General features: G+C 43.3%; 1 protein-coding gene across 3 annotated transcripts in view; it reads right to left on the bottom strand.

Moving 5' to 3' along the window:
* Window positions 1-25,150, bottom strand: part of LOC123999644 (roundabout homolog 1-like) — a 32,819-nt gene that overhangs the window by 6,945 nt on the left and 724 nt on the right. For 2 of the 3 annotated variants that reach the window (XM_046305606.1, XM_046305605.1), the window contains exons 2-13: window positions 17,574-17,900; window positions 8,921-9,078; window positions 7,921-8,041; window positions 7,263-7,401; window positions 6,880-7,007; window positions 5,083-5,198; window positions 4,633-4,864; window positions 4,296-4,417; window positions 3,621-3,792; window positions 1,851-2,051; window positions 1,405-1,447; window positions 260-375 (exon numbers count right to left, since the gene is read on the bottom strand). In XM_046305606.1, coding sequence (XP_046161562.1) covers window positions 260-375; window positions 1,405-1,447; window positions 1,851-2,051; window positions 3,621-3,792; window positions 4,296-4,417; window positions 4,633-4,864; window positions 5,083-5,198; window positions 6,880-7,007; window positions 7,263-7,401; window positions 7,921-8,041; window positions 8,921-9,078; window positions 17,574-17,900 — 1,875 coding nt within the window. Of the gene's footprint in view, window positions 1-259; window positions 376-1,404; window positions 1,448-1,850; window positions 2,052-3,620; window positions 3,793-4,295; window positions 4,418-4,632; window positions 4,865-5,082; window positions 5,199-6,879; window positions 7,008-7,262; window positions 7,402-7,920; window positions 8,042-8,920; window positions 9,079-17,573; window positions 17,901-22,531; window positions 23,776-25,150 lie in introns of those variants that run through there. The other variant, XM_046305607.1, reaches the window with a different exon arrangement.

The raw sequence follows: 25,150 nt of genomic DNA, 5'->3' as shown, positions 1-25,150 counted from the left end.
AACTAGGCAAGTCAGTTAAGTCTTATTCACAATGACGGCCTACCAAAAGGCCTCCAAGGGGACGGGGGCTGGGATTAAAAATAAAATATAAATATAGGACAAAACACACATCACGACGAGAGAGACACCACAACACTACATAAAGAGAGACCGAACAACACAGCACGGCAGCAACACATGACAACACAGCACGGTAGCAACACAACATGACAAAAACATGGTAGAACTGATTCTAGACCAGCTTTAAAGCAGAACTCACTAGTCCTTCTGAAGCCAGGGTTCTCCTGGCTCTGAGCCCACAGTCCCTGGTACTTCTCATCACTCAGGGTCGGTCTCCACACACCCGAGATCCACGGAGAGTCTGGGGCCGCCATTCTGCAGAGACACAGATCAATCAATCGGTCAGCCAATCAATCAATCCCATGTAATGGGTGTGGTTAAAATGTCAAAACTAGGAGGCACATATAGTGGATCAGATCATATTATACATGAGCATACACGAAGTGTACAAAACATTAGGAATTACCTTCCTCCTTTTGCTCAGAACAGCCTCAATTGATCGGCTATGAAAAGCCAACTGACATTTACTCCTGAGGTGCTGACCTGTTGCACCCTCTACAACCACTGTGATTATTATTATCATCTGACCGTTATGAACATTTGAACATCTTGGCCATGTTCTGTTATAATCTCCACCCGCCACAGCCAGAAGAGGACTGGCCGCCCCTCATAGCCTGGTTGGTTCCTCTCTATGTTTCTTCCTAGGCTCCGGCCTTTCTAGGGAGTTTTTCCTAGCCACCGTGCTTCTACACCTTCATTGCTCGCTCTTTGGGGTTTTAGGCTGGGTTTCTGTACAGCACTTTGTGACATCAGCTGATGTAAGAAGGCCTTTATGAATAAATGTAATTGAATTTGTTGAGGCATGGGCTCTACAAGCTGTCAAAAGTATTCCACAGGGATGCCCATGTTGACTCCAATGCTTCCCACAGTTGTCAAGTTGTCTGGATGTCCTCTGGGTGGTGGAACATTCTTGATACACAGGAAACTGTTGGCTGTAAAAACCCAGCAGTGTTGCAGTTCTTGACACAAAACGGTGCGCCTGGCACCTACTACCATACCCCGTTCAAAGGCACTTAAATATTTAGTCTTTCCCATTCTCCCTCTGAATGGCCCACATACACAATCCGTCTCAATTGTTTCAAGGCTTAAAAATCCTTATTTGACCTGTCTCCTCCCATTCATCTGGTTGAAGTGGATTTAACAAGTGACATCAATAAGGGATATAGCTTTCACCTGGCCAGTCTGTCAGGGAAAAAGTGTTCCTAATGTTTTGTCCACTTTGGGTTTAACGAAACAAAAGGTAGTGAAATTGTCAATGAGCCACACTGTTCATCTTCCACCTACCTGTGTTTTATGATGAGGTCCTCACTGGCCAACCTGTACAAACCTGCAAAATCCAGAGTCATAGTAACTTTATAGTCTCGTTGATTTCCCAATGAGGGAACACACCTTATACAGGAACACTGGAGATGACAATGTTAATTCCATCCTTGATATAATTGATCATATTAGCATTTGACCTTGAATGATGAGTCCAGATCAACCTATGGAATGCATGCCCACTACAATACAAACCTGTGAGGGGTGAAACCTTCAGTTACACATCAAATAACCAGAACCTCTTGTTTTAGCTAAATAAAAAACCTGATTAGCTGCTAAAGCTAATTATGTACCCATAATGGCACAGTGGACTAGCATATCATGACATATCCATGGTCCAAAAATCCTATGCCAAGCTAATACTAAAGATACAACATATAAGCTATCCCCCAATTCCTGCCCAGACAGACCATTAGCTTTGATGTGGCCTCGTCCCAGGTGGTCGCCAGTCCGGGTGTGGCGGCGGTACAGGCAGACGGCTGTTATCACCAGGATGCACCACAGGAGGGCGCCAACACTCCCAATGAACACTGGGCCCCTCAGCATGGCCAGGACCTGAGTGAGGTCCCTACTGGGGCTGTCCGACTGGGGGGCCCCGGACCTCTGGGAGTCTGGAATAGGGAGAGACGGGAAAGTCAAAAACAAGACAAAAATGAACACATGAGAGAGGGAGAGAGAGAGAGAGAGAGAGAGAGAGAGAGAGAGAGAGAGAGAGAGAGAGAGAGAGAGAGAGAGAGAGAGAGAGAGAGAGAGAGAGAGAGAGAGAGAGAGAGAGAGAGAGAGAGAGAGAGAGGAGATTTCAGGCTCTGTTGTGTGGGGGTTTATATAATATTTTAGATTCTTCAAAGTAGCGACCCTTTGCCTTGATGACAGCTTTGCACACTCTTGGCATTCTCTTAGCCAGCTTCACCTGGATTGCGTTTCATACATGAAGAAATGTTCAAAGTTCTTTTCCGGATTGACTGACCCTCATGTCTTAAATTAATGATCGACTGTCATCTCTCTTTGCTTATTTGAGCTGTTCATGCTATAATATGTACTTGGTCTTTTACCAAATAGGTATATCTTCTGTATACCACCCTTACCATGTCACAACACAACTGGCTCAAAAGCAATAAGAAGGAAAGAAATTCCACACATTAACTTTTAACAAGGCATACCTGTTAATTGAAATGCATTCCACCTCATAAAGCTGGTTGAGAGAATGCCAAGACTGTGCAAAGCTGTCATCAAGGCAAAGGGTCGCTAATTTGAAGAATATAAAATATAAAATAGATTTTGATTTGTATAATTGTTTTTTGGTTACAACATGATTCCATGTGTTATTTCATAGTTTTGATGTCTTCACCATTATTCTACAATGTAGAAAATAATAAAATAAAGAAAAACCCTTGAATGAGTAGGTGTGTCCAAACTTTTGCCAGGTACTGTGTCCAAATGTTCCCCTAACAAACAACAAATAAAACACTGAAATATCGCATTTACATAAGTATTCAGACCCTTTACTCAGTAGTTTGTTGAATCACCTTTACAACAATTACAGCCTTGAGTCTTCTTGGGTATGACTCTACAAGCTTGGCACAACTGTATTTGGGGAGTGTCTCCCATTCTTCTCTTCAGATCCCTTCAAACTCTGTCAGGTTGGATGAGGAGCGTCGCTGCACACATCTCTCCAGAGATGTTAAATCGGTTGCAAGTACGGGCTCTGGCGGGGCCACTCAAAGATATTCAGAGACTTGTCCCGAAGCCACTCCAGAGTTGTCTTGGCTGTGTGTTTAAGGTCATTGTTCTGTTGGAAGGTAAACTTTTGCCCCAGTCTGACGTCCTGAGTGCTCTGGAGCAGGTTTTCATCAAGGATCTCTGCACTTTGCTCCGTTCATCTTTCACTCGATCCTGACTAGTCCCCCAGTCCTTGCTGCCGAAAAACATCCCCACAGCATGATTCTGTCACCACCATGCTTCACCGTAGGGATGTTGCCAGGATTCCTTCAGACGTGTTCTTCACACTGTGTTCTTGGGACCTTCAATGCTGCAGGCATTTTTTGGTACCCTTCCCCAGATCTGTGCCTCGACACAATCCTGCCTCGGACTCTACGAACAATAACTTCAACCTCTTGGCTTGGTTTCATAACCTTTTGCGTTCGGTTGACCATAGATAACCGTTGCATGTTGTCACTGACCTATGACCACTCTAAGGGGGTCACTCTGCACCCCGACGCCAGCTCCGTTGACCGTTGCCACCCGGACCCAGTACTGTTTCCCTGGGTACAGAGGGCTTATTTCCAGACTGTAGGTCCCACCGCCCACTGTCCAGTTCAGGTACTGCTGCTCTTCCGACTGCACACACCACACCTGGACAGGACACACGGACACACACTCAGAGATCAAAGAGGGAACCAGGGAAGCGAGAAACGTTGTGTGTGTGTGTGTGTGTGTGTGTGCTTCAGGTGATTGATTCTTCAGCAGGAGTAATAGGCAACTCTGGTCCTGGAGAGCTGGCTTTTGGTACCAGTTCAGCACACCTTTGATTAAACTTATCATGGTCTTCTTCCAGAAGTTAAACCACTTCTATCAAGACTGATTAGTTTAATCAGGTATTTCGCACTTGAACAAAAGCCTGCAGGCCAGGGTTGCATAGGACACCCTGTCAATACAATGTCTCATTAGAATATGTGAATGTATTATGTCAGGTACTGAACATAGAGAAAAAAACTCACACAGGAATTTCTTTCATTCTCACAAACATTTCATAAAACACATTGGGGAGTATACAAGAATGCCAGTGTGCTTGAGTAACTTCTTCAAGCACAGATACGAGAAGGTAAAATGTCTTTTTAGGGCTTTTTTGTTCTTACCTGGTATCCCTTGATGATGCCGTTGTGAGATTCATAGGGGGGAGGCTTCCAGGTCACATGGACCGTGTCATTATGGTCAGGGGTCATCGTTATGGAGATGGCCTGAGGTGGGGCACTAGGCACTGTGGGAGGATGGAGTGTCATCAAAATAACAAGATGTAAAAACCACATACACACAACTCATCTTGATTCAAAATGTCGTTTTTAATCTTCATAGTACAAAATAGCACTAAAGTTGGACTACTCCCGAGCTACAGTATCCAAAGAAACACCTAGATTTTCATAAATGTTTCTTTTGAATTGATAACAGCCAACTCTAACCGTTTTGAACCCTTACCTGTCTCAGGTACACCTAGGTGCCTGGTGTTGCTCTCCCGGCCGTACAGGCTGCTGCCGTAGGGACGCACTTTGAACTCATACTTGTAGCCCCTCTTGAGCGGGCCGACCAGTGTTTGGAAGTTTGGTAGTACAACCCTCTTAGCCACCCAGTCCGAACTGGCGGGCAGGAGAGAGCGATAGAGGACCTCGAAACCATCCAGGTAGTGTGGCTGGGTTGGGAAAGACTGGAGCTGAAAGGAACAAAACAAAAGGAAAGCCACAGTTAAAAGATAATCTGGAGTAGAAATTTTAAAAAGACAACCTTATTTGAATGTTCTCTGTGACATGAAAATAATGTTCTGAACAAACGTGAAAAATGACACACCTCAATCTTAGTTCAGCAAAAGGTTAATACCTAACAGTTTTCATAATAATACATGTGCCTTCATGTGACGTCTGATCTCCGTACCTTCCACTGCACTTGGGACATGTTGGAGTTTGGAGTCAGCACCGTTACATTCTCCAGAGCCACGCGCAGGGCCGACAACTCTCTGTGAAGTTCCCTCTGTCTGGTACTTGAGGCATCTGTGAAGTAGAGAGAAAAATCTTCAGAGAAAATAATATTTTCTGTTCATAAATAGAAGTTCCCTACTGGCACTGAAATTGACACAAAACTGGCACTGAAATTGACACTAAACTCCATATACATTTCCATAGTGATCCTAAAAACGGTTTACTTTAGAACCACACTCAATTCCGCCGCCAATTCACGGATGTCATAAAAAACTATTGTGCCTAATATGGTCTTTGTTGTGCATTCCAGTTTCCTGTGTTCCCTTAGGAGAAATAGATATAGACTCAGCAAAAAAATAAATGTCCTCTCACTGTCAACTGCATTTATTTTCAGTGTAAATATTGTAAATAATATGTGTAAATATTTGTATGAACATAACAAGATTCAACAACTGAGACATAAACTGAACAAGTTCCACTGAACAAGTTCCACAGACTAACAGAAATGGAATAATGTTCCTGAACAAAGGAGGGTCAAAATCGAAAGTAACAGTCAGTATCTGGTGTGGCCACCAGCTGCAATAAGTACTGTAGAGCATCTCCACCTCACACACAGAGCGAGCAGTATGGCTGGTGGCATTGTCATGCTGGAGGGTCATGTCAGGATGAGCCTGCAGGAAGGGTACCACATGTGGGAGGAGGATGTCTGCCCTGAAACTCACAGCGTTGAGATTGCCTGCAATGACCAAGACAGTGACAGACCCTCCACCTCCAAATCGATCCTGCTCGAGAGTAAAGGCCTCTGTGTAACGCTCATTACTTCGACGATAAACGTGAATCCGACCATCACCCCTGGTGAGACAAAACAGCAACTCATCAGTGAAGAGCACTTTTTGCCAGTCCTGTCTGGTCCAGCGACGGTGGGTTTGTGCCATAGGCAATGTTGTTGCCGGTGATATTTGGTGAGGACCTGCCTTACAACAGGCCTACAAGCCCTCAGTCCAGCCTCTCTCAGCCAATTGTTGACAGTCTGAGCACTGATGGAGGGATTGTGCATTCCTGGTGTAACTCAGGCAGTTGTTGTTGCCATCCTGTACCTGTCCCACAGGTGTGATGTTCGGATGTACCCATCCTGTGCAGGTGTTGTTACACGTGGTCTGCCACTGCGAGGACGATCAGCTGTCCGTCCTGTCTCCCTGTAGCGCTGTCTTAGGCGTCTCACAGTACGGACATTGCAATGTATTGCCCTGGCCACATCTGCAGTCCTCATGCCTCCTTGCAGCATGCCTAAGGCACGTTCACGCAGATGAGCAGGGACCCTGGGCAGTAGAAAGGCCTCTTTAGTGTCCTAAGGTTTCATAACTGTGACCTTAATTGCCTACCGTCTGTAAGCTGTTAGTGTCTTAACGACCGTTCCACAGGTGCATGTTCATTAATTGTTTATGGTTCATTGAACAAGCATGGGAAACAGTGTTCAAAACCTTTACAATGAAGATCTGCGAAGTTATTTGGATTTTTACGAATTATCTTTGACAGTCAGGTTCCTGAAAAAGGGCCGTTTCTTTTTTTGCTGAGTTGATTACATTTAGCTGTAAGGAAATAGGGAACGACAGGATAAACTTTGATTTCACCAAGGCGAAACTGGCTTAGACACACAGCCCTGCTGTACACAACATAAACACGGTACATTACATATTCAACCAATACACAACACATAAACGTCGCGTTGAGGGCCCAACCTAAGCGCTCTTACCCTCCACCACTAGCTGTGCACTGGCGGTGACCACCCCCACGTCGTTGACAGCTGTGCAGGTGTACCTCCCAGAATCCAGTGACGTCACATAGTGGATCTGGAGGCTCTGGTCAGGATTCACTAGATACCTACAGACATGACACAGAAATCAGTACAACATTCACTCTTGCAACTGCATGCAATTACTAGAAATCAAAGAATGACATATTATTGAACAGTATACTAAGTATTGCCTTTCATGACATATGTACTGACTGTGCTGTGGAGTAGCTGAGAGATTGTTTAAAAAAAAATGTTACATATACACCTCATGTCAATGACAGTTTTTAGTCCAATGTACAGTTAATGGACAAAGCTTTTTTAGTTGAATGCAAGAATCAGACCTGCCGTTGGGCAGAGGGCCCTGCTCGCGGATCCACTCCACAGCAGGCATGGGGTCTCCTTTAGCCTCGCAGTAGAACTGGGCAGACTCCCCTGTCCCCACCGACACATCCTGAGGCTTCAGCACCAACACCGGCTTGGCTGGGGATTGAGAAAGCACGGACAAATATGAAAAGTGTGGTTAGTCATATCATACCTCTATGCATTCAATTCCATGCTATCCCTTTTATCAATAGCAAACATTCTTAGCGGCATGACATACCTTTTCCACAATGTTGTGCAGACCCAAACTGTACTGTGCTGACTCCGTTCTTTTCACATTGTCATTTCCAGCAACAAATCAAATCTTATTTGTCACATACACATGGTTAGCAGATGTTAATGTGAGTGTAGCGAAATGCCTGTGCTTCTAGTTCTGACAATGCAGTAATAACCAACGAGTAATCTAACCTAACAATTTCACAACAGCTACCTTATAAACACAAGTGTAAAGGGATGAAGAATATGTACATAAAGATATATGAATGAGTGATGATACAGAACGGCATAGGCAATGGTGGATGCATAATCAGGCCAGCGCAGTACAGCTTGGCTCAGTAGTGCGAAAAGGTTATTGCTAAAACACTGATGTACTGTATATGGGATCAGGGTTTATCTTACCTAGGACAGAAAGGCGGGCAGCCCTGCTCACTCTTACTCCCACTGTGTTGGAAGCCACACAGATGTACACGCCAGAGTCATTCTTCTGGGCTGGGGCAATGATCAACTTCCCATTCAGCGCCTATAGGTCACACGGGTAGCAATCACATATAGTAAAAAATAAATAAATAACGTTTATTGCAGAGGATAAATAGCCTTGTACAAGCCTTGGCTTGTGTGAGCTGAAACGGCTCATAGGAGCAGGAGCCTATCTCCTGTTTCTGTAGAGTGAACATCTTGATGTACAAGTACAACCCCTGGATGGGGCGATAGTCTATCACAGGGCCTTACCCCCAATCTGTCTCCTTAATGCTGAGTGCCAAACAGAGATGCATTGGGTCCCATTTTTTGTCTTTGGTATGACTCAGCCAGGGATTGAACTCTCAACAGTCAAATCTCAGCGCTGACCCTCTAGCCAGAAGGCCAATGAATATGCCATTGCAGAGGATAAATGATCATAATTTTTGGTCCAAGATGATAGGTCCTCTTTTATTAATGAAGAAGGAAAATGAATGAAGCAGCCTGTGGTTTTAATCAAACTTTTGTACAACAATGCCCTCTATTGGTAAAAGGATATATATGCCATTTAGCAGACGCTTTTATCCAAAGCGACTTACAGTCATGTGTGCATACATTCTACGTATGGGTGGTCCCGGGGATCGAACCCACTACCCTGGCGTTACAAGCGCCATGCTCTACCAACTGAGCTACAGAAGGACGATGATACCACATCGGGATTGGAGAAATAAGTAATACACAAAACAGTAAATTTCAGCTCCTGCCACCTCTGGGAATTAACTAAAATTAGATCAATTCATTCAAATATAGAAAAAGCTACATGTTTTGAAAATACATTTTCTGCAATGAAATGCAGACTGACAACTGTCCCAGTGTTCATTTCCAATTTCCAAACCATACAAACCCCCTAAAAAGCATGTAGCTATGTTTAAGGAGGTCTCACAGTGTAATGCGAGTCAGTGTTGTTGATGGGGACCCCGTCCTTCCTCCAGGTGACGTTGGGTTCGGGGTGTCCCACCGGCGGGCTGCAGTTCATCACCACCACCTCCTCAACAGCCACCTCCACATCACCGGGCTGCACCCGGAAGTCTTCACCGAGAGCTGGGAGAAGACACGACAGAGGAGGTCCATTCATAAGCAGTGAGTCTGAGACAAGCTGGTGCACAATGCCATAACAGTACATTGTATGAAAACGTCAAAGTTAGTCTACAAGCCTGTAGTTCATAAACATTGCCTGGGAAACGTGCCGACCACAAATGAGATTTTTGACCACCAAAAACAAGCAAGACTTACAATAACCTCATCTAATGATTTTTAAAAAACAAAACCATTACCATACATCACACAGCTCCAAATATTCAGATATTCTTTACACGGAATAAATAGTGCCTTTGTCCAGTGTCGCCCCATCAACAACCACATACAGTACCAGTCAAAAGTTTGGACACACCTACTCATTCAAGGAATTTTCTTTATTTTTACTATTTTCTACATTGTAAAATAATAGTGAAGACATCAAAACTATGAAATAACATATGGAATCATGTAGTAACCAAAAAAAAGTGTACGTTCACCTACTCTGAATCTCACAAAGACACCAGACCAAAGGACATATTTCCACCTGTCTAATGTCCATTGCTCGTGTTAATGAACTTATCCTCTGCAGCAGTTAACTCTGGGTCTTCCTTCACTGTGGCGGTCCTCATAGTGCTTGATGCCAGTTTCAACATAGCGCTTGATTGTTTTTGTGACTGCACTTGAAGACTCTTTAAAAGTTATTGAAATTTTCCCAATTGACTGACCTTCATGTCTTAAAGTAATTATGGACTGTTGTTTATTTTTGCTTATTTGAACTGTTCTTGCCATAACATGGTCTTGGTCTTTTACCAAATAGGGCTACAGTGGGGCAAAAAAGTATTTAGTCAGCCACCAATTGTGCAAGTTCTCCCACTTAAAAAGATGAGAGAGGCCTGTAATTTTCATCATAGGTACACTTCAACTATGACAGACAAAATGAGAGAAAAAAAATCCAGAGAATTTATTTGCAAATTTTGGTGGAAAATAAATATTTGGTCAATAACAAAAGTTTATCTCAATACTTTCTTATATACCCTTTCTTGGCAATGACAGAGGTCAAACGTTTTCTGTAAGTCTTCACAAGGTTTTCACACATTGTTGCTGGTATTTTGGCCCATTCCTCCATGCAGATCTCCTCTAGAGCAGTGACGTTTTGGGGCTGTTGCTGGGCAACACAGACTTTCAACTCCCTCCAAAGATTTTCTATGGGGTTGAGATCTGGAGATTGGCTAGGCCACTCCAGGACCTTGCAATGCTTCTTACGAAGCCACTCCTTCGTTGCCCGGGCGGTGTGTTTGGGATCATTGTCATGTTGAAAGACCCAGCCACGTTTCATCTTCAATGCCCTTGCTGATGGAAGGAGGTTTTCACTCAAAATCTCACAATACATGGCCCCATTCATTCTTTCCTTTACACGGATCAGTCGTCCTGGTCCCTTTGCAGAAAAACAGCCCCAAAGCATGATGTTTCCACCCCCATGCTTCGCAGTAGGTATGGTGTTCTTTGGATGCAACTCAGCATTCTTTGTCTTCCAAACACGACGAGTTGAGTTTTTACCAAAAAGTCATATTTTGGTTTCATCTGACCATATGACATTCTCCCAATCTTCTTCTGGATCATCCAAATGCTCTCTAACAAACTTCAGACGGGCCTGGACATGTACTGGCTTAAGCAAGGGGACACGTCTGGCACTGCAGGATTTGAGTCCCTGGCGGCGTAGTTTATTTAAAAAAAAATGTTTAACCTTTATTTAACTATGCAAGTCAGTTAAGAACAAATTCTTATTTTCAATGATGGCCTAGGAACAGTGGGTTAAGTGCCTGTTCAGGGGCAGAACGACAGATTTGTACCTTGTCAGCTCGGGGGTTTGAACTTGCAACCTTCCGATTACTAGTCCAAAGCTCTAGTGTGTTACTGATGGTAGGCTTTGTTACTTTGGTCCCAACTCTCTGCAGGTCATTCACTAGGTCCCCCCGTGTGGTTCTGGGATTTTTGCTCACCGTTCTTGTGATCATTTTGACCCCACGGGGTGAGATCTTGCGTGGAGCCTCAGATTGAGGGAGATTATCAGTGGTCTTGTATGTCTTCTATTTCCTAATAATTGCTCCCACAGTTGATTTCTTCAAACCAAGCTGCTTACCTATTGCAGATTCAGTCTTACCAGCCTGGTGCATGTCTACAATTTTGTTTCTGGTGTCCTTTGACAGCTCTTTGGTCTTGGCCATAGTGGAGTTTGGAGTGTGACTGTTTGAGGTTGTGGACAGGTGTCTTTTATACTGATAACGAGTGGAGGACAGAGGAGCATCTTAAAGAAAAAGTTACAGGTCTGTGAGAGCCAGAAATCTTGCTTGTTTGTAAGTGACCAAATACCTATTTTCCACCATAATTTGCAAATAAATTCATTAAAAATCCTACAATGTGATTTTCTGGATTTTTTTCTTCTCCTTTTGTCTGTCATAGTTGAAGTGTACCTATGATGAAAATTACAGGCTTCTCTCATCGTTTTAAGTGGGAGAACTTGCACAATTGGTGGCTGACTAAATACTTTTTTGCCCCAATGTATCTTCTATATACCACCTCTACCTTGTCACAACACAACTGATTGACTCAAACGCATTAAGAGGAAAGAAATTCAACAAATAAAGTTTTAACAAGGCACACCTGTTAATTGAAATGCATTCCAGGTGACTACCTCATGAAGCTGGTTGAGAAAATGCCAAGAGTGTGCAAAGCTGTCCAAGGCAAAGCCTGGCTACTTTGAAGAATCTCAAATATAAAATATATTTTCATTTGTTTCACACTTTTCTGGTTACTACATGATTGCATATGTGTTATTTCATAGTTTTGATGTCTTCACTATTATTCTACAACGTAGATAATAGTAAAAAATAAAGAAAAATCCTTGAATGAGTAGGTGTGTCCAAACTTTTGACTGGTACTGTTTGTTCCTCAGAGGTCCTAAACAATTCATAGAGCAAACTTGACCTGTCTACAGTGACATACCCACAAGTACATGACAGACAGGCCTGACCTCTTGACAGGAACAAGTCATGTTTACTCAATCATTAAGAGTAACTGTGAACCATTTAGGTTGAAGGTCTAAGGAGCTTCCTCCCACTATATCCAAAAGGACAGAAACTATGGCCTTTCACCTTGAATGTATAAATTACAACATGTTTAGGATGCCTGTTTAAATCTTCACTGATACCATTACATTGCAACACCAAATGGAATCATGAGACAAAACATTTTTGGACACACAATGGTCTAGTGCCATAAAGTACTAGTAGAATATCTCCAATTTTTTGTTCAGCAAAATATTAAGGAATGATCTTAAGCTGGAATTCTTTCAAATGTAGATACGTGTATTCTTCAACTTAATAATTAGCCGGAAATTAACTTAGTCCAACTCTTGAATTAACGGTAATGCATGGTTTATTGCTGTTTAGGCTACTTGTCCTAACCAATACAACTATACTGACAAAGGTCACGATTGCACCATTATCTTAATGAAACGAATCCAGATAAATAAAAGGTTCATTTCTAAATATACCACAATCCTTCTGCTACTGTTCTCTAAAGTACTGTTGATCTGCCAACTGAATCTAAATTAAGTACCACTGTCTATTATCCCAATGGCTCCACCACCAAATGTACTGCTCCAGGGAAGTTCCCCCAACAAGTCAATCAGCCACTAATTATACCATCCAGCTCAGGAATCCAGTGGTCTCTGGGTGACCCTGTTTTGGGTGCAAACAGAGGCTGGGGGTCAGGGGTCATTTAACAGTGTTTGTCCTGGAGAGGGGGTATTCATTGACATTGGACCCCCTTACTTATTCTCTGTAATCACAAAGACAATCTCGCTCTCTCTTCCTCTGGAGCAGGATTCTGTGGGTCTGTGGATACTGGGGGCATCCCGTTGACCTCAAAGATCATATATCAGCTTGATATAATGTTAAAGATCAGCATGGAGGTAGAGAGGAAGTGAATGGGACAGGATGTAGGAGCCACAAAGAGCCATACAACCAAGACAATATAATGTATTCTAAGGCCACAGTTTCACATCCATCTGGCATAGGGTTCCACAGTCTTGGTCCTGGAGAGCAGCCTGTGTGGTTTTGGTTCCATCTCAGTATTAGCACACCTGATTCAGCTAATCAATATCTTGAGTGGTTTATTAGTTACCGCACACTGCGGAGACCGATACATAGTCTCTTCACTCACATGATCCATAACAGTGTGATGGTACCTCTCTTCATCGTAGTGTGCAATTATTTTTTGCATGGTATCTTGACATTTACAGTGCCTTCAGAAAGTATTCATAACCCTTGACACATTTTTTTGCCAATTTATTTAAAGAAAAATACAGAAATAGCTCATTTATTCAAGTATTCACACTCCTGAGATGTCAGGAGTAAATCTAAGAGCTGTGCACACCTGGAGCCTCATTTGACAATATTGGGAGGAACTATTCTAAAATACAACTTACGAAAAGGAATTTAGAATGTTAATACGCATAGAAAATGTTTGAGTTATCAAACAATCCTATGAGTGCACACCGGTAGGAGATCACCATTGATAAATACCAATTGTTCTCAGCCTCAGTGCACGACCAAGGCTATTTGCATTTCGAAATGTCCCTAATTAACCATATATGGTCAAAATCATCCCTTTAAAGCATGTGGGGAAAATAAAATGGCGTACCATGACATACAACCCCGCAAACAAAAAAATCGTAGAAAAAAATACTTTTCCAAGAATGAAATCCAGGTGCTAGTGTCAGAGATTGAGTACAACCAAAATATTCTATTTGGCTCGCTCAGTTGTGGCTTGACCAGTAAAAATTCAAACATAGCAACAAAGAGAGGACCATTGAGCCAATTAGGTACATTAGCAATGGCAAATATACTTCAAACGAGCAGGCAACACTCATCAATAAGCCATCCATCCTCAACAGCTCCTTCCTGTAAGCGTCGAGGCCAACATAGCTGTTCTGCAGAATGAACGAGTTGTGCGTATCACCTGGCCACCACATTCCGCAGCGTCTTTTGCTCACCACATAACCTATCGCCTGCACATTAAGAGTGGAAACCTTTTCTGTTGACATAGCTGAAATCGTTTTAGGATGGCGCTTTTATGGTCACGTGGATGCGTTCTATTGCTCCGTTCCTATTTGGGAACCCATTATTGGCAAAAAAAAAAAAAAAAAACTCTCGACTTCAACCTGTTGTGTGATGGTGTATGAAAATGGCATGTTACAGTTCGTTTTGCTGGTGTTTGTATCCAAAACATTGAGGGTTGTGAGCAGTGGTGGTTCTAGCTTGTATGGCTCCCTGGGCGAACGCCCCCCCCCCCTCCCCCGCCAACAAACAAAAAAGCACCATTCTGCACTAACTCATTTTTATTCTGACATTTGGAACAACAAATAAATAATCGTAACATTTAAAACAAAATAAATATTGAAAACATATTAAAAAATAAGACTCAAAAATATCAAAAAGAAGTAACAAAGACAAATAAAAACACATTGTAGTATATAAATACAAATAAAAAAGATCAAATTATTACACTATTACCCTATAGCTAACAAACACACATAACACTAAACTGCACAAATCCTATATCACGCAAATAGAATAACACACTTATAAAGAGAACATGATTATTACACTACTGCACTTCAAACAAGAAACACAAACTAAATTGCTCAACTGCCATCTAAACCCTGACCTTTCTTGCCTTCCTTAATGCAAAGTCATCGATTACATCATCATAAGACATCTGCTCAGCAATTGCATGGTTAATACTGATGACAGCAAGGCTACTAAGGCATTCCTGTGACATGGTGGACCTCAGGTAGGATTTGATGAACTTTAGCTTTGAAAAGGGCCTCTCTGCTTGAGCTAAGGTGACTGGAAGAGCAAGAAAAATTCTGAGAGCAGTCCACAAATTTGGATACATTTGGACTGGTTTTATATTATTCTTAACGATTTCACACAAACCAGAACAAAATGCAACAATATGTCTGTGAAACTATATATTCAAAGTATTGTGAATGAATTGTGATTTATTTGGTAGCATTTTGTAGTGTGACTAATTTTACTAATTGCATTAGTACTGTACAAAGTTAGAGGTGCGCTATTTGATAGATTTCCCCCGCTCTCCCTACCTCGGGCTTCCAGTGGGGAGACCTGAGGTTAACCTACTCCCGCCCCCCTCCCCATCTCGTACTTCTGTGTGGGAGACCTCCCAGGCAGTTGCCTGCCTAGCTCACAAACTAGAATTAGGGCGCCCACTCCGACAAGTTTAATTGACCCACAGTCCCACATAGTGACATAATATCATTGACGTGACTTGCAAATAAGCGATGGAAAACCGATCGAGTCAAATGTCACCATTACAAATTTTGGGGTGAGGGCGCCCCGTGCCGCCCCCGGCAAGTTGCCACCCTGGGTGGCTGCCCATGTTGCCTATACCTAAATCCGCTACTGGTTGTGAGATGCCGATCGGCAAGCTCCCGCTGAAAAGTGCATGTTGCCAAAACCCGAGAGTGGATAGCACTTGGATTTGCACTGGAATGGCATGCATTTGTCTTTTTAAAGTAGGTCTTAAATCCTCGCAAATTGGTTCATCAGATAATTTCCCAAAACCAATCTGTACTTTCTGCCAAAAACAATCCCACCTGTCTCTATAAACGCGCTTTCTACGAAATGCAGCGTGCCAAATCTTCAAATAGAGTGAGATCAGCCTAGTGCCATTTACCATTATCTCAGTCTTTTATAGTATTTCATCAATGGTTTCACTTTCACACGTGCCTCTAATTTAACAAATTACTGTATTTTATAAAAAATGATTATTGTGACAAATGCACTAATGTACTCAAGTTATATGACTGTCAAGATATGTTTCATGAATTCACAATGGAAATACAACTATTATTACTCTCAATTTTATTTAAATGTTCAACATATATTTTCCCCATTCTACGCTTGACAAGAAGTTCCCTTATTCCACCACTTGGCATTGAGCATTATGCATGGTCATAGCTGTGCGTAAAGTTACTAACACTCTCAAGCAAACATGCATATTGACACATCTCACACTTTGCGTGGAACGCATGGTTTATGCACAGATGTGCCTACACATGATTGATAAATGAGGCCCCTGGATTGTACAATATTTGCACATTGTTCTTTTAAAAATTCTTCAAGCTCTGTCACATTGGCTGCTGATCATTGCTGGACAGCCATTTTCAAGTCTTGCCATAGATTTTCAAAAATTAACCAGGCCACTCAGGAACATCCAATGTTGCCATGGTAAGCAACTCCAGTGTATATTTGGCATTGTGTTTTAGGTTATTGTCCTGCTGAAAGGTGAATTTGTCTCCCAGTCTCTGTTGAAAAGCAGACAACCAGGTTTTACTCTAGGATTTTGCCTGTGCTTAGCTCTATTCGGTTTCTTTTTATCCTAAAAACCTCCCTAGTCCTTGCTGATGACAAGCATTCCCATAACACGATGCATCCACCACCACCTGCTTAAAAATATGAAGAGTGGTACTCAGTGATGTGTTGTATTTTCCCCAAACATAACACATAATGCTTTGAATTCAGAACATAGAGTTAATTTATTTGCCATGTCTTTTGCAGTTTTACTAGAGCCTTATTGCAAACAGAATGAATGCATGTTTGAAATATTTGTATTTTGTACAAGCTTCTTTTCACTATCGTTTAGGGTAGCATTTCTAGAGTAACTACAATGTAGTTGATCCATCCTCAGTTTTATCCTATCACAGACATTCAACTCTGTAACTGTTTTAAAGTCTCCGTTGGCTCATGGTGAAATCCTTGAGCGCTTTCCTTTCTCTCAGGAAACTGAGTTAGGAAGGATGCCTGTATCTTTGTAGTGACAGGGTGTATAGATACACCATCCAAAGTGTAATTAATAACTTCACCGTGCTCTAAGCTAAGGGATATTCAATGTCTGCTTTTAATTTTACACATCTACCAATAGGTGCCCCCTTCTTTGCGAGGCATTGGAAATAGTCCCTGGTCTTTGCAGTTGAATCTGTGTTTGAAATGTACTGCTCGACTGAGGGACCTTACAGATGTATGTGTGGGTTACAGAGATGAGGTAGTCGCTCAAAAATCATGTTAAACACTATTATTGCACACAGAGTGAGTCCATGCAACTTATTATGTGACTTGTTAAGCAAATTGTTTACATCTGAACTTATTTAGGCTTGCCATAACAAAGGGGTTGAATACTTATTGACTCAAGATATTTCAGCTTTTCATGTTTGATGAATTTGTAAACATTTCTAAAAACATAATTCCACTTTGACATTATGGGGTATTGTGTGTAGGCGAGTGACACAAAATCTAAATTTAATCCATTTTAAATTCAGGCTGTATCACAACAAAATGTGGAAAAAGTCAAGGGGTGTGAATACTTTCTGAAGGAATTGTATGACAAGATAAATGCATGTCCATCTAGTTTGAAAGAATTCCCCACAGTCTTACCTGCGATATAGAGAGAGGCATTGCGGCTGGTGGCCTTGCCTGCGCTGTTCTTTGCCACGCACGCATACACACCCTCGTGTGACTGACTCCGCCTCCCAGGGACCACGTTGAGGAAGAACAGGCTGCCCTCTGACAGAACGATGGGTTGGCTGTCCAGCTTGTCCATCTCCAGGGGCTGGCCATTGCGGAGCCACTCGATGGAGGGCTCGGGTGTGCCTTCGGCACGGCAGGAGAGGGTGGCAGGGCTGCCTACCTTGACCACCACGTCTGAGGGGTGGTGGACGATCAGCGGGGTTACCTCCACTACCTCCGCCCTCAGCCTGGAACCTGGAGGGAACAAAAACAGTGGATGGAGAAATGTTGGAGAAAATAAGGTTCTGTCAAAATAGGCTATTGCATCTGTTCATTCACAGAAGCTCTGGCAATAGTTTATTACTATTACTATGCATACTATTCATTTAGCAATGAATGGGGTGAGGAGGACGGGATCGGGCGTATTCAGGCTGGTATGGCCGTAAGCCATGGAACAAGAGTTGGATAGACTATTTCAAGTTCATGTAACTCAAAACACTTTGAGGAACTAGAATAGCCATTCCATTTTAAAATGGCCCTGATATTATTACTGTTGTTTATAACAGTATACTTTAGTGAGCAAAAAGCTTACAGCACCTTGATATTCCCAAGAGGTCTCCCAACCAAGTAGTAACCAGTTCTGACCCAGCTTAGCTTCTGAGATCGGGCATATTCAGGCTGGTCTGGCCGTAAGCCATGAAATGAGAGGTGGATAGACTATTTCAACTTCATGGACACTCAAAAAAACTAACTTTGCATTAATATCCCTTGGGACCTGATAGAAGGAAAGGAATGTACTGATTCATACACCCATTCTAGTAATATCACAAACAAACACAAGTCATGGATGACCTTCCATTCTTAACTCACGTAACGGGAGGCCCTGTACAATCTGATCTTGGGTCAGCGTTTTAGGCTACATGCGTCCAAGTCTCCGACCACTACCTTGTATCCTTTTCCCTCTCGCTCTCATCCAACACTTCCCACACTGCCCCTACTCGGATGGTATCGCGCCGTCCCAACCTTCGCTCTCTCTCCCCCGCTTCTCTCCTCTTCCATCCTATCATCTCTTCCCTCTGCTCAAACCTTCTCCAACCTATCTCCTGATTCTGCCTCCTCAACCCTCCTCTCCTCCCTTTCTGCATCCTTTGACTCTCTATGTCCCCTATCTTCCAGGCCGGCTCGGTCCTCCCCTCCCGCTCTGTGGCTTGACGACTCATTGCGAGCTCACAGAACAGGGCTCCGGGCAGCCGAGCGGAAATGGAGGAAAACTCGCCTCCTGCGGACCTGGCATCCTTTCACTCCCTCCTCTCTACATTTTCCTCCTCTGTCTCTGCTGCTAAAGCCACTTTCTACCACTCTAAATTCCAAGCATCTGCCTCTAACCCTAGGAAGCTCTTTGCCACCTTCTCCTCCCTCCTGAATCCTCCTCCCCTCCCCCCTCCTCCCTCTCTGCAGATGACTTCGTCAACAATTTTGAAAAGAAGGTCGACGACATCCGATCCTCGTTTGCTAAGTCAAACGACACCGCTGGTTCTGCTCACACTGCCCTACCCTGTGCTCTGACCTCTTTCTCCCCTCTGTCTCCAGATGAAATCTCGTCTTGTGACGGCCGGCCGCCCAACAACCTGCCCGCTTGACCCTATCCCCTCCTCTCTTCTCCAGACCATTTCCGGAGACCTTCTCCCTTACCTCACCTCGCTCATCAACTTATCCCTGACCGCTGGCTACGTCCCTTCCGTCTTCAAGAGAGCGAGAGTTGCACCCCTTCTGAAAAACCTACACTCGATCCCTCCGATGTCAACAACTACAGACCAGTATCCCTTCTTTCTTTTCTCTCCAAAACTCTTGAACGTGCCGTCCTTGGTCAGCTCTCCCGCTATCTCTCTCAGAATGACCTTCTTGATCCAAATCAGTCAGGTTTCAAGACTAGTCATTCAACTGAGACTGCTCTTCTCTGTATCACGGAGGCGCTCCGCACCGCTAAAGCTAACTCTCTCTCCTCTGCTCTCATCCTTCTAGACCTATCGGCTGCCTTCGATACTGTGAACCATCAGATCCTCCTCTCCACCCTCTCCGAGTTGGGCATCTCCGGCGTGGCCCACGCTTGATTGCGTCCTACCTGACAGGTCGCTCCTACCAGGTGGCGTGGCGAGAATCTGTCTCCTCACCATGCGCTCTCACCACTGGTGTCCCCCAGGGCTCTGTTCTAGGCCCTCTCCTATTCTCGCTATACACCAAGTCACTTGGCTCTGTCATAACCTCACATGGTCTCTCCTATCATTGCTATGCAGACGACACACAATTAATCTTCTCCTTTCCCCTTCTGATGACCAGGTGGCGAATCGCATCTCTGCATGTCTGGCAGACATATCAGTGTGGATGACGGATCACCACCTCAAGCTGAACTTCGGCAAGACGGAGCTGCTCTTCCTCCCGGGGAAGGACTGCCCGTTCCATGATCTCGCCATCACGGTTGACAACTCCATTGTGTCCTCCTCCCAGAGCGCTAAGAACCTTGGCGTGATCCTGGACAACACCCTGTCGTTCTCAACTAACATCAAGGCGGTGGCCCGTTCCTGTAGGTTCATGCTCTACAACATCCGCAGAGTACGACCCTGCCTCACACAGGAAGCGGCGCAGGTCCTAATCCAGGCACTTGTCATCTCCCGTCTGGATTACTGCAACTCGCTGTTGGCTGGGCTCCCTGCCTGTGCCATTAAACCCCTACAACTCATCCAGAACGCCGCAGCCCGTCTAGTGTTCAACCTTCCCAAGTTCTCTCACGTCACCCCGCTCCTCCGCTCTCTCCACTGGCTTCCAGTTGAAGCTCGCATCCGCTACAAGACCATGGTGCTTGCCTACGGAGCTGTGAGGGGAACGGCACCTCAGTACCTCCAGGCTCTGATCAGGCCCTACACCCAAATAAGGGCACTGCGTTCATCCACCTCTGGCCTGCTCGCCTCCCTACCACTGAGGAAGTACAGTTCCCGCTCAGCCCAGTCAAAACTGTTCGCTGCTCTGGCTCCCCAATGGTGGAACAAACTCCCTCACGACGCCAGGACAGCGGAGTCAATCACCACCTTCCGGAGACACCTGAAACCCCACCTCTTTAAGGAATACCTAGGATAGGATAAAGTAATCCTTCTCACCCCCTCCCCCCTTAAAATATGTAGATGCACTATTGTAAAGTGGCTGTTCCACTGGATGTCATAAGGTGAATGCACCAATTTGTAAGTCGCTCTGGATAAGAGCGTCTGCTAAATGACTTAAATGTAAATGTAAATGTAACAAGCATCTCCTTTGGGAGTCTCGCCAATGCTTTTCATGCCATAAGCAACTCCCACCTTCAAAAACAAGTTTTACTGTGTTGGAGAGCAACAATGTAGTACAGTATGACTCAAAGGCTAATGACAGATGGAGAGGTAGTGAGGACAAAGTGGTCTCAAACAAACTCTGCCTGAAGTAGTCTGAAGTGTGTGGTCCCCTTTTAAAGTGGAACAAGGGTATACTTAAGAGTCAGTAATAGTGGGCTTTTACAGTAGAGACACCACACCCAGAGAGTGGCCCCTAGTTCAGGGTCAGCTCACACACTTAAGTAAAAGCATCCACCACAAACAAGCATAGACACTGGCTACCAACAAACAATGCCTATTCTTAGGACAGCATCATTGGTATTCCATTGTTCGGCCCGTGGTATTGGATGACTCCAAGTTGGAGGAAGTGGGGGGATTCTGCTGTACGTCCTGTATGGGACAGGAAGCTAAACCAGTCGCAAGCCCCCCCACCCACACACTAAACAATAGAACAAAATTCCTTCACGCAAACACAATCAAGAGGGCTCAAAGGGAAATCTGTCACCTGTGCACTGAGTGCGTGGCTGTGGACCCCTGCTATTATTGCCCCGACGACAATGCCCTTATTGAGTGGCAATGTCAAAACACTATTGATGCTTACACTGGCGCTATGTACTATTGGATAAAAATTGGACTCTGGCCATTGAGCTGTGGTAGGCTATATATGGTTGTGTTGATTTTGATAATGAACATTGCAACTGGAACAGTTATCTGATGGATGCTTTCATCATGTACGAGATGATATGCTTTCAAAGACTGTCAAAATTATTTTGATAGGATTTCAGATGTGTTACAATCAGCTAATCTTAACACTAGGCTAGCCATATGTTTACCCCTGATTGCGAGGTAAGACATTTTTGTCAGTGGCTTGCAAATTTTACATTGTTTCAGACAAAGCTATTTCCTGAGGGAGAGCCCACACTTAAGTCATAAAATGATTTTTGAAAAATTGAAAGCAGTTTAATTAAATATTTGCATAATATGCATATTATTTACAAAACCTTAAGAGTAGATTAATACTATTTTCTAAATGGCCACTTCCATAAAGATTGGAATAACAATAGCCTAGTACTGTGTCAAACAGATGGACTGACTCGGAGGGTGCTGTAGGCTACATCAACTGTTCATTACTTACTGAACAACAAAGTGCCATTGAAAAGTTGGAACATTATTTGAAGCAAGCAGGGGAAACAAACAACCATCACAAACAGGAGAGAACTCTATTTGCTATGTATCACATATGGCTAAAGCCTGGTGTTAAAAAGCTTAGCCTATCAATAAACAAACGGTGTCTGGTACCACTAGAAACGTATTTTGAGCATGAGCTCCATTCCTTCAACAAGGCCTCACAAACCAGGCCACAATAACAGAGCCATTGAAAAAAAGGGTGGAAATATAGGCAGGGGAAACTTTTATAATGAACTTTATTTACTCAAATTGCTAGCAATAATTAAATAAACTATAAAAGCTGATATGTTTACCATATGCCTACAGTACATTACATGTATCATATACAAATAACAGCCTTACCTGCAAGGTTTCCAAGAGCTGCGAAAACTACCAACATTCTTATAAACACCTGTTCCGTCATTTTATGTTAGGTCAACAAGGTATGTAAACAAATCGTTATCGCATCGTTCACCTATCTGGTGAATATTACTTCACTTGAGGTGGCGCGTTTCCTGTTTTACGCTCAAATCCAAGTTCCATTTGAGGAGGTTTCTTCTCCAGATTGATTAAGATTTTCCAGATGATTCCATTAGTGTTTCGTTTTCCATTCCATCACACATTGATTATCACCTTATCTAAATCCAAGAGAGCACCAATGCAATTAGCAACAGTCCCAAGTGACTACCATGCGAATAGAAGAGTTAGGCAAAGTGGCAACAAGTCACCGCCTAAAAAATGCGCCACTCCCCCGTTTTAATTCCCAGGCTGAAAATGTGTCTTTCGTCGCATGAGTAGCTTAAGCAACCTTTTTCATCACCAACACATCATTGGGATAGTTGCAGACGAATAAAAGCACTGCCACATAGTCTACACAGGATATAGGCTATTGTGGTTTACTTTGAACATACATCGTTTCCTCAAATGCAACACTTTTTCATAGAATACTAAGATCATTTGCATCTGGGGTACGTTGAAGCCTGTTTACATCTATTTCAATGTTCCCTCATTTGAAGTGCCAATTTGAGGTTATCACTTCGGGTAGCCTACAGCAATGTTGATCCTCATAAGCTATATTGGTTGCTTTTATATTTGGTTGCCTGCATTCTTTGAATGATTATACACCGAGTGTACAAAACATTAGGGACACCTTCATAATATTCAGGTGCACCCACTTTTGCTCTCAGAATCTCATGGACTCTACAAGGTGTCAAAAGCATCCCAAAGGAACGCTGGCCCATGTTGATGCCAATGCTTCCCCCAGTTGTGCCAAGTTGGCTGGATGTCCTTTGGGTGGTAGACCATTCTTGATACACACGGAAACTGTTGAGTGCGAAAATCCAGAAGCGTTGCAGTTCTTGATACACTCAAACCAGTGTGTCTGGCATCTACCACCATACCCTTTTCAAAGGAATTTCAACATTTTGTCTTGCCCATTCACCCTCTGAAGGCACACATACACAATCCATGTCTTGAGGCTTAAAAATCCTTCGTTGACCTGTCTCCTCCCCTTCATCTACACTGATTTGAAGTAGATTTAACAGGCGACATTAATACCGGATCATAGCCTTCATCTGGATTAACCTGGTCAGTCTATACCACGGAAAGAGCAGGTGTTCCTAATGTTTTGTACACTCCCGTGTAATACAGCCATAAATGTGGAATGGTCGTCTTTTTTTTGTTGAAAACAATTTGTAGCAGCAGTTCTGTCAACACTGCATGGAACGACAGAAAATGAGGAGGCTCCCATGCTTCTAAACAATACATGGAAATGACTTCATCTCATGTTTCATGAACTGGTGACATTCTACATCTCTTGCAGTCATATCTCATGGTTAATCATGGTGGAATTTAATCTGAAAATAAGACGTTGCAGAGCAAAAAATGGGAAATGCTAGGAATTGTTTTGTAGATAGAAGCGATCACAATAACATCTGCTCATGTCAATAGCCTTTATCAACTGATTGAAATGACTTATGGAGAGGTTTGACTTGCTCTAGCCTACAGATGCATGCAGAGTAGGCCTTAAGAATAACAGATGCATTCTGATGTTTTCTTTTAGCGCTTAGAGTTTTAATTGAGACATTTTAATTGAACCAACATGGATACAACATCTCTCCTTTACACCCTTCTACAAAGACACTCAGATGTCATCACCTAGTGATACATTACAGCAGAAACAAGGAGGCCCGGCTTGAGCATAGCTGTGAGGAGAAAAGAAAAACAACTTTAGGAGCTAATAGATACTGATCCCAATTACCCCAAATCCTGTAAAAACAGGGCTCCCGGAGGGAGATGGCGAGAAGAGAAAGGGAGAACTACCAATGGAAGTCCATTCCCTCCAACAAACACATAAATAAAGTGTTGTTTAGAGAACCGGCCATTGTTTCGGTCTAAAAAGGCCCAGTCGAGGTGACGGAAGCTTATATTGATCCAACAACTCGGGTTAGATGGCCCCGGCCAGCTTCCAGACATGTTCAAAAGGTTTGGAGAGGCTGAAGAAGGAAGGCTCGCTCTAACCACATGGCATGGAAATGATGTTGGGTTAAAAATGACTTAAATGTAAAATGTAAATATGTGCTGAAGGATGGCTTCAAAAAATGTACCCAGTAGATATTTTATAAACACGAAGAAGTTCTAAGTCAACTGTTTGAGGCACAATTGTTTCGAAAGACAAGTTGAAAGAAGAATGCCATAGAACAAACTTATTGGCTGCAGTTAATGAGGTCTTCAACAATTTTGATGCCAATTCAGGAACAAGAGTAAACTTGGATGAATCTGACCCAAGTCGACTCATACTGGTTTTCTATCAATCGTCCAAATACATTTTTTTTTTGTGTGTTTTCCATCTTAAAGATGTCACGCATTGGTCCACACACTGGGACACATGCTGAGTGCAATGTCTCTCATAACAGCTTGGGGCAGGCATAGCTGTCTCACTATACAAAGAAATAATACACTTCATATGCAAATGACAAGCTT

This window comes from Oncorhynchus gorbuscha, linkage group LG16, assembly GCF_021184085.1.
Source record: "Oncorhynchus gorbuscha isolate QuinsamMale2020 ecotype Even-year linkage group LG16, OgorEven_v1.0, whole genome shotgun sequence".
In the NCBI taxonomy this organism is placed as follows: Eukaryota; Metazoa; Chordata; class Actinopteri; order Salmoniformes; family Salmonidae; genus Oncorhynchus; species Oncorhynchus gorbuscha.
This window is presented reverse-complemented; position numbering and strand designations above follow the sequence as displayed.